This window comes from Ambystoma mexicanum, chromosome 11 (genome assembly GCF_040938575.1).
Source record: "Ambystoma mexicanum isolate Mex_15411 chromosome 11, UKY_AmexF1_1, whole genome shotgun sequence".
NCBI lineage: Eukaryota > Metazoa > Chordata > Amphibia > Caudata > Ambystomatidae > Ambystoma > Ambystoma mexicanum.
Genome location: NC_090934.1, coordinates 56,158,052 through 56,170,974, shown reverse-complemented (window position 1 = coordinate 56,170,974; position 12,923 = coordinate 56,158,052). Strand labels below are relative to the sequence as shown.

The following is a 12,923-nucleotide window of genomic DNA, read 5'->3' as shown; positions in this document are numbered from 1 at the left end:
CTGCTTTCCTTCAGGCTCTCCTCAGACTCCTCTACTCTCTTGCTCGTTCCTGACTGTCTATCCACGATTCAGGATTGGTGTGCCTCCAACGATCTCTGCCTTAATGTCAGTAAGATGGCAATCCTTCTCATTTGGACTCCTTTCCCTGATTTCCCTGTCTCTCTGGCTGCCCGCCTTGGGACCTTCCTGTGAGGCAAACAACCTTGGTGTCATCTTTGAATCCACTCTCTCTTTCTCTTTCTCTCCTCACATCTCAGACGTCGCCGAAATGTCCCACTACCAGCTGCTGATCCTCAAAGGAACTCTTCCCTTTCTCATTTTCCCTCAGAAGCTCACGGTCTCCAGAGCCCTGGTTCCTTCTAGGCTGGCCTAGTGCAACAGCCTCTTTCTCAATCTGCCTTCCTCTACTTTCCACCCTCTGCAACTAATCCAGAACAGGAGTGCAAGACTTATCCTTGGCCTCAAGCCCAGTGATCGTATCTCTCCAGCCCTGAAATCTCTCCACTGGCTCCCAGTTGCTGCAAGGATCAAGTTCAACACCCTTTGCATTGTCCACAAGGCTTTCTGGGCCTGGGGTCCGCACTACATCCAACGCTCTCTTCCAAAATATCTTCCTTCTCAAGCCTTTCGCTAAGCTACCTACAACTCTCTAAGGGTTAGACACTTCTCCAGGCAGAGAGTGGGGGTAGATCTCTCTCCTCTGCAGGTGCCTCCCTCTGGAATAGCCTCCCTGCCCCTCTCAAACAGCTGGACCACATGAAGTTCCGGAAGCAGCTCAAAACTTTCCTCTTCTCCTCTGATTTCTCTCTCTCCCTCCCCTGCTGGCCTACCTGACCTACCTGTCCGCTGTACCAACTGGTTGCTTGGCTACCCTCAGAGTCTCACAGAGTCCAGATTCTTTCTTGATCAGTCAACCTTGCACTGCCTCTGGGCCTACCAAGCACTTAGGGGCTGTAACTGTAACCCTACAGTCCCTTGTTCGCCTTGCAATACCCAGAGCCACACTGCCCTGGCTGCACTTACTCTGAGCATTGCTGCCCTGTTTTTCCCTCCCCTCTCCCTTGCACTTCCCTCCTCCCTTTCCCCTTGCACTTCTCGTTCTCGCACTTGCATGATCTGAACGACACAAGGCTTAGTAAGATCGTTTGTCTTGTCCTCCCTCTATCTTCCCTCCCTTTTCTTGTCGCGCCTAGAAACACTTGCGTACCATTGCGTTATAAATTACTTATATCATATCATTTTATCACAGATGCCCAGAAAAATATACAATGCTGCAATAAGAAATGGCTAGACTGGCAGCACCCAAATGGCAGTCTAGCCAGGTAATTCACTTAGCAGGACTGCTTTATCAGAAATGCCCAGTTAAAAAAAGTCATGACAAACTGAGGAATGACTAGACTGGCTGCACCAACATGCCTCTCTAGCCACTAATACCACATATCATGCCTGCTTAGCCTGGACATGGACAGCATTATGATTTGTTGCACAATCCTGCCCCCCCCCCACACATTCGCTCTCGCTACCACCCCTACCCCAACCTCCAAAATCAGCTCCTTGTCCCAGAATTACCTCCATGTCACTCTTCCTTGTCCCAGAGCTTACGTATGAGGCTCTTTGCCTCATAGGTAAGTACTGGGATGCGGAAGAGTGGGACTAGGAGTAATGAAGAGTACAGGTAGCTAAATCAGGCATTACCTCCATGTACCTTTACCTCATCCAAGTACTTGTGTATGAGGCAGAGTGCCTACTTTCTCATACACACCACTGGGACGAGGAAGAATAGGGCTAGGAGTGATGATGATTACCAATAAGAAATCAAGGCATTAAACACAAGTATTGGTGCAACACCATTGAGTTGACTGGGATTCAGAACTCCCCCTGAAACTTTGGGCTATGTTTGTTGATTCGACCTGGCTGACCTTTAAAGCAGTTGCCAGACAGAAAAGGGCACAGATGTTAAATAACACCTGGGTTTCCCTGTTAACAAGAGCCCAGCTAATACTAACATAAAGCATTTCACAGTTATCACATGCTTTCAAATGCCAAATGTTTTATGCAATTGAAATCGTGATGTGGGTTTAATACTTGCATGCCAGGGGAGTGATTGGAAGGGTAGAGAGGGAACAGGAGACCACTCATTCTCACAGCAGTCTATAAGTGGGTGCTTTCACCCTTAAAGGAGAGAGTTAACTGCTTGTAACATTGAAGATACACTAGAATAGTCTCATTAAAATGAGTAAAGAAATGAGATGCCCCCAAACAAATAAGTTTGCCCCTCCCCCACCGCCTATGAAGTTAGCGTCTCTCCTAACAATTGAAGGGTTAGCCACCCCGAAATGTAGGTTTTGTTGCCCCCCTGAACGCAAACACACACACCAATCACCATATACACACACCCAGCCATCCATACATTTAAGTGTGCATTATTTCACCATACTGGCACACCCAGGCAGCCATCCATACATTTATGTGTGCACCCTTTCACCATACATTCACAACCAGGCAGCCATCCGTACATTTAAGTGTGCACCCTTTCACCATACAGGCACACACACCTAGGCACCCACCCATACATTTAAGTGTGCACCCTTTCACCATACACTCACACAGGCAGCCACCTATACTTTTAAGTGTGCACCCGTTCACCATACACTCACACACACACACATCATGGGGTTAATGGGAGCCCTAATACTTCAAAATGAAATTGGGCTTCATTAGAAATATGCCCGTCTGGAAACAACGGTGCCGGTAAACTTACCGGCACAGTTGTTTCCGGACAGGCATATTACATCTCTCGGGCGGTTGCCGTCCCACCCGGCAGGTCAGACCTGCCGGCAGAATGGCACCCACCCGCAGAGTTTTCATGAAAGCACCGGCACCGTTGTTAACGGTGCCGGTGCTTCCGTGGTCCCCATTCCCATCTAGAACTCGATGGGTCCCCATTCCCATCTAGATAAAGAGAGCCTTTTGGCTGCGTTAACAATATTGCCGTGTACATGAAAACACTAACATATATTGCCCTTTTACCAACACTGTCCCCTCACAGTCTTTCCACTGATGGCAGAACGGGTTGCGAGTGATGTACAGGAGTGGGATGGAGGGTTTGGGTGTGTTTGACCAAATTCTTTCTGATTGCGGCAAACTGACCACAATTTATCTGCTCGTGGCCTAATTTTTATTTATTTATTTATTTTGCATTTGTAGAGCACGCTGCAGCCCACGGGCATAGAGGCGCTGTCAAGGATACTGAAGAAGGCTTGCTTGAGGGTTACAATAAGCGGCCCAAAGGTATATAACGTTAGCTTTGGTTGGTACAGTTACATAACAGTATTATACAATGTACCATTCAGTGCGGGAGCATATGTCAGGGATCATACATGGGGAAGCCCTCTAGACAAAAAGCCTAGTTTTTAATGCCTTGCGGAAGGCAGCATGGGATTCGATTGATCTTATCTCATTTGGGAGGTTGTTCCAGAGAGAGGCTGCCATTGATGGGAAGCTCGAGCCCCCAGCACGCACTCTACGCGTGTGAGGAGTCAGGATGCGGTTGGCATAGGCGGCTCTGGAGGGTCTGGACGCTGTTTGTTTGTGAATCCTTTGTTCAAGATAGGGGGGTGCGAGTCCATGAAGACATTTGTGACACACATACATTTATTTTGTACCTCGCCTCCAATTTTAAGGAAGCGGGGGACACCCCCGCACCACCGAAATTGCTAACTATCAAACATTGGGAGTGGTATTTTGCAATATATGCGACCAAATTGGCCCGAAGGACAAATCACTCATGCAAAATTGATAAAATTGGTCATTAGGTCAATTGTTTTAGGTCAAATAGGCTAATACCAGAGGGAGGCAGCCGCCATGGTCTACTGGGCACCTGAACAAAAATACAACCTTGATCCAAGAAAGTACAAATGTAATGTGAACCTTTATTTAAACATAAAAAAGATCAGTGAAATTGCTGTAAAATATCGAATGACTTCTCCATTGCTACTATCAGTGAGTCGACGCTCTGAGCCATGTCATCAGGATGCGACACCTTGCACCATTTGGACCAGATTGCTTCCTTCGCTGTGCTTCGGTCCTAACCTAGCCGCCACAACAACAGATAGTCCAACCTCCTTCTGGCTTCTGTTGTCACATTGTTGGGGTGGGCTCCTAAAATGTTTGCTTTATCCATGTGCTTGGGCAAGAGAGGGCACTACAATTCCCCAGGTTGGTTACCCGTGAGCTCACCCGCTATGCCACTTCCACTTGCCAAGAGCAATATAGTCCAAATGAAGGCCTCCTTAGGAAGAGGTTGCGAGTAGGCAGAGAAGACTCAGCAAAAGATATGAAACTCCAGCCATTTTAAAAGGGGAAACCAAGGAACATATATCAACAAACTCTAAAACCTGGTTTGCGTCTTCTACAGAGGAATATTTGGGATCCTTTGCCGGCACGTGAGCTTGGGGTATGATGAGCACACTAGCAATATAGACCTTCACTCCTCATCGAGCAAAGCAAGAAGTGTGAATGTCAACATTAGCATCCTAAAAACTACTACACAACAAAGAGCGCAACCTGCCACATGGCAAGGGGCGCAACCTGTCCTATGGCAAGGAGCGCAACCTGTCCTATGGCAAGGAGCGCAACCTGTCCTATGGCAAGGAGCGCAACCTGCCACATGGCATGGGGCGCAACCTGTCCTATGGCAAGGAGCGCAACCTGTCCTATGGCAAGGAGCGCAACCTGTTCTATGGTAAGGAGCACAACCTGTCACATGGCAAGGGGCGCAACCTGTCACATGGCAAGGAGCGCAACCTGCCACATGGCAGAGGGCGCAACCTGTCACATGGCAAGGAGCGCAACCTGTCATATGGCAAGGAGCGCAACCTGTCACATGGCAAGGAGCGCAACCTGCCACATGGCAAGGGGCGCAACCTGTCACATGGCAAGGAGCGCAACCTGTCGTACAACCGGAAGCACAGCGCACTTACTTCTTTGCTTTTGGTTCACCATAGCTCTGAGAAGTGTCCCTGAATAGGTGGGGACCTTAGATCTTGTCCTAAAATGTCAATGCCCACTGCACTCAGAGGACAAAACGTCCAAATTGGGAATGAAGTGCTTTGCGACTGTGAACAGATTTGCCCGGTGGATTTTACCTGTATTTAGGAGTATATGTAGTATTTGTGTTCTGTGCAGTACTAGCCGTTTACTATTTCTCTGGAGATTATTTTGGGACTTTCTCTGTTGTTAGAATATTAAGAGACAATACAATGGGCCACATCACGAGTTCGGCAGTGAGTTAAAAAAACTGGTATTAATTCAGTTGCCTCTTAAGCAGAGGTTTTACCTGCAAAATTATGCTGGAGGTGAATCCTCCACTGAAAGGAAGAAATAATCAGTGGAACTTCCCCGGTGGAATTACTGCTCATGGTAATTCCACCAAAATCCACACGGAGTCCTATTGATGCCAAACCATTTCGCATATTTGGGCCAAACCCCGTCTCTACCCCGCCTGTGAAATCGTCCCACCTTTCATAGCTATCGGAAGGACCTCCTCTTTTGCTAAGGCCAGTAGCTGTCCTTCTGCTCCTGTGTCTGCGGGGTGTGAGTTGTCGGCACTTTGAGTCACTTCCCTCTGTAAGAGCACACTCCGGCGCCTGTGAATCTACAAGATTCATAATCTGTAAAAACGTTCTTACTCATCTTCAAAGATTTGAAGGTGACACCATATTTGCACCCGGTGAAGGGCACTCAGGCAATCTAAGCTACCTTGGCTCGGGCTGGCGGGTCGTTACCCGCACTGTCTGACCCTCTGAGCGGGGGTGATTGGTACAATGTTTACCCTTGTCCCTGACCTATCGATTGGAGAATGCAATTGTATCTATATAGTACCTATACTTACCAATATTTGGCTTTATAACAAGTTGGATTCTCTTCAAGTGTTTAACCAAACTAGAAGAGATTGCCTTTAGTCTCCAGGACCCTCCTGGGTGTTGGGGTGATGGGTTGTAGCTTTGCTGGAGTCCTGCAGGGCCCTTGAAGATTGCATTCTTTCCTTCAGCTCCCCTGAAGGGCTGCTGGATTGCCTCGGGCTCCCTGGCTGCTTTTTTATAGTTTGCGGGATTATCTGCAGGTTTCTAAAAGATCACGTGACTGTCAGAGGATCACTGTTGGTCCCTAGAGATTCTCAATGATCCAGTGGATCCCCTGACAGACCCAAGTCGTTGGCTGCTGTTATGATGGGTAAAGCCTGGAGATAGCCCCTGGATTCAAACTTGAATTCGTTTTCCGATAGACCACACTCGATTCTTAAGGGGTCTCTGATAGTTTCCTGGGTTTTGGGGATGTTTAAAATGATTTTCTGGGTATTTCACACAGTTTGCTGTCAACTCTATCAGTCAACACATGACCTGTATACATGCCTATGTGTACACGGCGAAACATAGGCATTTCTATATGCGCCCCTAAGTGTTTGCACGTGTGCCCATGGACGTGTGTCTGTGTAACAGCACACATTTGCCTCTTCTAATTTACCTACATTTCACTAAAACATATCATCGCCTACACATTTTTACAGAGCGACCCATCAAACATACTTTTTAAAACAGACATGTCCCTGATTTTCACCCAAAAAAATCCAATAACCTTATTTTATAGCACACGGCATATAAGTGACCCGTGAGGCGATGCCGTGGGTTGAGTGCAGTTTCTTTGGACTGTTAAGCGTCTGCGCGCCGTAACTACCCTAACTTTCTAGGTTCTGAGAAAGTCCACTTAACCAACCTTTGGTCCCACCACATGAGTATGGAAGCAAGTACAAAGAGCTAACTTTTCAAAATCAAGGGGCTGGTTGTGGCGACATCTCATACTTCCTGCACATACAGCGTGCCTCCCATTGGATACAAGCCACCTCCACCGGCGACAGAGCCCACCGCAGGACGTGTCCCTCGGCACAGCGCTACACAATGTGTTAAGAACAAGCACCATCTTGAAATGTCATTTTGAGACCACAGCTGGCAATACATTGGGTCCTACTGTGGGGGAGGGGAAGGGAGGGATAACACAAACACAAAAATGGAATTCCATGGGGAGTACAAAAATGTACAAAAAATAACAAAAGTACAAATATTAACAGCAAAACAAGGATGATCCCGCTCAGTCCAGCGGACAAAGGTGTATGGGACTCAGTGGGGCCCCTTGCAGACAGTCTCCTTGTGTGGCCCCTTTCATCGGCCGGGCCCCTTCATGTTTTTAGGTGAGTAGTCCTGCATGGGCATCATGCCGAAACAGTCGGATGGGTTGCATCGTCCAGTCTTGCCAGGCTGCCCAGAAGATCCAGGTGGGCCGGGGACGCCAGGGATACCTTGCTGGCCCATTGGCCCGGGGGGCCCCATCTTGCCATAACCTGGTGGCCCCTGTGGTCCTGAAGAGACAAAGTAAAAAAAGTTATGATGTTTAGTGAAGAGTTGGATGAGTTATGGTGGAAGGCAGTGCAGAGCCAGGGTAGCTGCTGGGTACTGCTGTCGACAAAGGAAATGCACATTTCTGTCTCACTTTATAATGACTGTACCCTTGTTGTTATCTGACAAAGAGATTAGTAATTGGTACCATTTATGAATGTACAGAGAAATCTTCACCTGCTGGTGTGTGGGGGAGGAAAAACCATGTTCCAGAGAGCACTGGAAGTTTCTAGTTTCTGCTACTTGCCAACAGGCACCAGAGACGTCCCTGTTCTGTGGGACGTGCCAAAGGTATGGTGGGAAGGGGACGGGACCTAAGAGTATCTTGTCTATATTCCCAAAGATGTGACCCGATGCAAGGGGACAGAAGGCGCTCAAGTGGCTGCACTTACCTTTGGAAGGTGCAATCTTGGTGGAAGCAACAATGAAATACTACACATGAACCTTCTTTTCCCAATTTACTGTCTTAAAGTTCTCTGTTGGGCAGTCCCATATCATCAAGCTCTTATTGGCCACAGTTGACTGCAGGGTGCCCGCTTGTGAAGCTGCTTTGATTCGAGCAGTGTATGACTGACACAGGGTGTAATTTCATTAATTCCGTGGGATAAATCATTGCTAAACGAATGAAGCTGGTTTCATTACATTGTAATTCAAGTAGTTTACAGAGGAAATCTAACGTGAAACCATCTCACTTGTATTTCACAAGGGGTAACACTAAACTAACCATGGGAAATATTTTCTGTTTGAAGGTTATCATTCCAATGTGGACAGTCTGGTACACTCCTATTGTACTCTCTCAAAATATCCATATCAGAGAGGTAAAGGGGATAAATAGCACCAATGAGTGTTCCTGTCTGCTTTGCATTAAATCACAGATCATTTTGGGACCATAACAATGATCAGAGATCTCTATATTTGATATATTTGATAAGCAAGTCTGTGATAAAAGGGTTGTATGTGTGAATCAGTGAAGACGTAACAGACACATTGCTTGGTGCTCACATCACTCTTCACAACACTCACCCTAACATTAACACGTTTATAACCATGAACCATACATACTCATTCGGACATCTTAAGTTTTTGGAGGTGAGGATAAATTGGCTGCAACATCAGTCACTGAAATGGGACATAATGGCTCTTTTGCTTCTTGTTTCTGGAGAATTTTAGATGAGGAGGGGCTGGGACTCAGCCTGAGCATGCCCAGCCCCCAATACAGAAATATCTTTCGGGAATTAGATCTTTAGACAGGAATGGATACCCTAAAAAAGACACACCGCTAAAGAGTGGAAAATGTACAGAAAGGATTGTACTTCTTACAAATGTTATCCTGAAGAGTAATAAAATGATACGTGTTATAGGGTCCACAGTTCCTCAGCCACTACCTTGTCACCATTGCACAGGCCTGAGTAGTTATTTCTGCAAAAAAGAGCAGGCCCATGCTTTATCTAACAGAGCCGGCCTTCTCATCTCTTATTAGTGCTGGCCTGCAGCTAGTGAACATCATGGTGTGGCAGTGTAGAAAGGGCGTTTGGCCAAGTGGATGTACGATTTGAGGCAACTTCTTTGATTGCTTTATGTATTTAAGTATGGGTACAGTATGGCACACTCGTCAGAGCCACATACACAAAATGGTCCACTGTGCTATTGTATGGACATGGGGCACATCAGACAAAACAGCCATATGTGCTGTATACATAGAGCAGCACATAGACTCCTAAACCTTAACAAACTGGGTGTTGACTTGGGCAGCACACAAATCATTGCTGCAAACATATCACTGTACTGCCTTGCCACAGACTACTGTCTGCACGGTGACACAATGAACCCGGCTTTCCTAATGAAGGTGCCAAGTCACATTGAGATGTCATCTGGCAGTGGTTGGCATGATAAGAAAATTAAAACTTCTTTGATGCTGAGCAGATGCATTTAGTCCATGTCCCAAAGCAGCCACTAGACCACTTAGGCAAGAAAATGACAGCCAACTTTCTCAGGCATGAGCCATATGTAACTACAAAGTAATATAAACAAATAAACGTGTTGGTGTGTTCAATAAAAAGACATGAAAATAAAGAACATATTTTACAACTTTTTCTGTGTGGCATGTTAATTCTCTTGGAAGAATGTGTAGATTTGGTCTGGTAACTGATAAAATGCCCCATGTTCAGTTCTTATCATGGAATGCTTATCTTTTGACCACCAGCAAGCACAGAGGCAGCAGTCTAGGTGGGCCTTTTCCTGTAACTCCCACCAACCCCTCTCACGAGGTGCTTAAGCTCTGCACACTGGGCAGTTGCCTACCCCAGGAAACGTGCCTTTGCAGAGATGGGCACTATGAAGCCTCTGCATTGCCCACCATTGTGATTAGAGCAGCGGTAGACTGAAGGCAACAATAAATAAATAATTGAAGACTCTTAGTCCATTAAAAGGCCCTGGTATCATGAGAGTACATTTGATAAAAGTCGAGACTACTATCAGGTCCCAACTAGGCCAGGAACGGTGTCAGGAAAGATATGGTGGTACATGACGTAGAGGATGTTTCCGCACAGAACGTTCTAAGGGTTGTATGTATTTAGAGTTTGTAAGGAATCAGAATAAGGTCAAACTTTCCTTAACTAGTCTTTTTGCCCGACACAAGCCAGGCTCTCCAGAAGATGCAGGTGGGCCGCAGGCACCAGGAACACCCTGCTGGTCTACTGGCCAGCAACGTATAACATATGGCCATAACATAACAAAGGGTGACATTTAAGACACTGAGGTCCCGGTTCTGAGGTGCATGCAAACATAGGAAAGTGGTGTTCTCTGAAGGAAGAACACTTTCCTTAAAAGCATCATATTCTGTTAAAGTGATAATGTATCATACTGGCTTCAAAGCCACCACTTTTGCATGTGCCTGATTTGCTGTTTGACAACTGTCTTACCAACCAGGATGAAAGTAGGGCAGGAACTGTGAGGGAATTCTCCTTTCAAAAGCACTGGCTTTGTACGTAAATAAAGGAGATAAGCTACAATACCTCCAAGGTGACATTTTCCGCCACTGCACCCTTTTTTGTCTAAAAAGAGCATTTCACAGACGGTAGCACCACTTTTCTAAATTGCTGACGGCTTAAGGACACTATCACAAATTAGAAAAGTGTGCAGTCTTTAAAGAATTTCTCGTTCTGCCACTGGAGCACATGTTTATTGCACAACGGGAGATTTTAGCAGCTTTTGCTGCTGGAAAGCATGGCATCTCCCTCCCCCTACCCCCGCCCAATACTTCCACCCGCCTCAGATTGGTGGTGCTGGAAACTGGAGGTGGGGAATGTCGGCTTTCAACACTACTTGTATCACGAGCTCAGAATCGGACCCTCAGGAACACTTTTGTGAAGTCGGCAGCCGCCGTTGGAGCAGGCGGCGGCAGGAGAGTGATCGCGGCCTTCGGCAGAGGCCGCCTTGCTCGCGGAGCATGCAGGGCGCAGCGCAGCAATGATACGCGACTCTCTATTGGGCTGCATAAACCCGGACTGGCGCGAAACCGCCAGTTCCGGTGATACCTTTATTTTCCCCCTCCTCTTCCTGTGTCACGTGACCTTTGCTGTTGGGGCACGTGACACCACATTCCTCCCCAAATTGGAGGTAAATTCACAGACAACAATGGAAATACATTTTAGCTTGGATTGCTGTCTCTTTTGCCAGTTCCTTTATGATATACCCCGTCTACGACATACCCTTGGAGGCGAGATGACGGCTTGGGCTTCTCCCTCAGGCTGTAGCGGGTGCTCCGTCCTTTGGGCGAGATGTCTATGGCGGTCTTTTCCCCCATCTCCGTCTCTGGTGGGTGCGGTCCGTCTGACTCTTCCGGCGCATTTTCACTGCTCGACGGTATGGGTCTTTGGGGCATGCCAGCGGTCTTTTCCTTCGGGGATAGGGGGTGTTCCTCCCACATCTCCGGGGGTACTTTCCTGAAGTGGGATATGTTCCGGGTCACAGTTTCCCCTCCTCGGGTGGCAGTGACCATGCTGTGGTTGGTGGTTTGAACTGTCCACGGACGAACCTCAAAGTTTAGGGACATCTTCTTTGGCTGTGCCCGGTTCTTGACGAGGACTGTGTCCCCTGGGTTTAGTTCTCGGTGGCACGCGCGTCTGGCGATGCTTTCTTGCTCGTTGTGCCTCTTCCTTCTTGCGTCTATTTCCGGGATGTCTAGCTCTGGTGCAACCCAGTGTGGATGTATTGGGAGTTCTGCCTGTATTGGTACTCCAAACATAAGGGCTGCTGGGCTGATTCCAGTGGCTGAGTGTGGGGTTTGCCGGTGCGTTCTCAGAAACCGGTATACTGCTTTCAGCCAGGGGTGCTTTTGCTCTTTGGCAATTCTGATAACTTTGTTCAGCGACCCCATGAAGCGTTCCGCGTCACCGTTTGCCTGGGGCCATCGTGGGGTAATTCGCTGATGTTTCACATTTACTTCTTTGAAGAATTCCCGCAGCTCCTGGCTGGTGAATGATGGTCCATTGTCACTTTTCACTTTCCTTGGGATCCCATGCGTGGCGAATATTTTCTCCAGCGTGAGGATGGTGGTTTCAGCGTTGGTGGGTGACACATGTTCTACCTCGGGGTATCTGCTGAATTCATCTATCACTACGAGCAAGTATCCTTCGCCTGCAATGGTGCAGTGGTCCATGCTGACCGCGTCCCATCGCTTGCAGCTCCGTGGGACACTGTAGATCGGTTCAGGGTTCTCCGGTCTCCTGGACGCTTGGCAGGCTGCGCATGACTCTACTAGCTCAGTGATTCTTTGGTGCATGTTTGGCATCCACATCCGGGACTTGAGGTACGCCGAGGACTTGACAATCCCTTGATGTCCGCTGTGAGCTAGTTTGAGTGCTCTCTCTTCGAGGGACTCTGGTAGTATGATGCGGTGACCTTTCAGAAGCACTCCTTCTGGTGCTATCGAGAGTTCGCGCCTGATCCCAAACAGTGCTCTGAGTTTGGTTTGAGCTGGTATGGTGCGGTGGGATGTCGACATGAGATAGTTCTTCCAGCTTCCTGATTGAATGGCCGAGGTAGTGTATTGTAGAATTATGTCTTCTTTTGTCTCTTGTATTATTTCCTGCAGTGTCAGGGCTCGCGGTCTAGCGCATGCTACCACATGACAGACGTGTTCGTCCGTTTCTCTTGCATGATGCTGTTCGCTGTCGGTAGCGGGTCGTGGATGGCGGGACAGATAGTCTGCCGGGTTGTCTGAACCTGGCCGATATTCTACCTCAATGTTGTACGGCTGCAGTTGCAGCATCCACTTCTCTATGCGGGCCGCAGGGTGTGGAGCAGAACCCCTGAATATCGGTATCAGGGGCTTGTGGTCGGAGAAGACTTTTGCCTGTTTTCCTAATAGGTACACCTTGAAGTGGCGGCACCCCCACAGTATCGCTAGGGCTTCCTTTTCTATGTGGGCATAGTTTTGTTCTGGCTTCGTGAGGGCCCTGCTGGCAAATG

At 47.8% G+C, this 12,923-nt stretch overlaps 1 protein-coding gene across 8 annotated transcripts in view; it reads right to left on the bottom strand.

Moving 5' to 3' along the window:
• Positions 1-3,912: 3,912 nt before the first annotated feature.
• The window catches only part of COL16A1 (collagen type XVI alpha 1 chain), a 706,769-nt gene continuing 697,758 nt past the window's right edge, over positions 3,913-12,923 (bottom strand). For 7 of the 8 annotated variants that reach the window (XM_069622517.1, XM_069622520.1, XM_069622518.1 and 4 more), the window contains one exon: positions 5,562-7,414. In XM_069622517.1, coding sequence (XP_069478618.1) covers positions 7,218-7,414 — 197 coding nt within the window. In that variant the 3' untranslated portion in view covers positions 5,562-7,217. Of the gene's footprint in view, positions 4,807-4,902; positions 7,415-12,923 lie in introns of those variants that run through there. The other variant, XM_069622515.1, reaches the window with a different exon arrangement.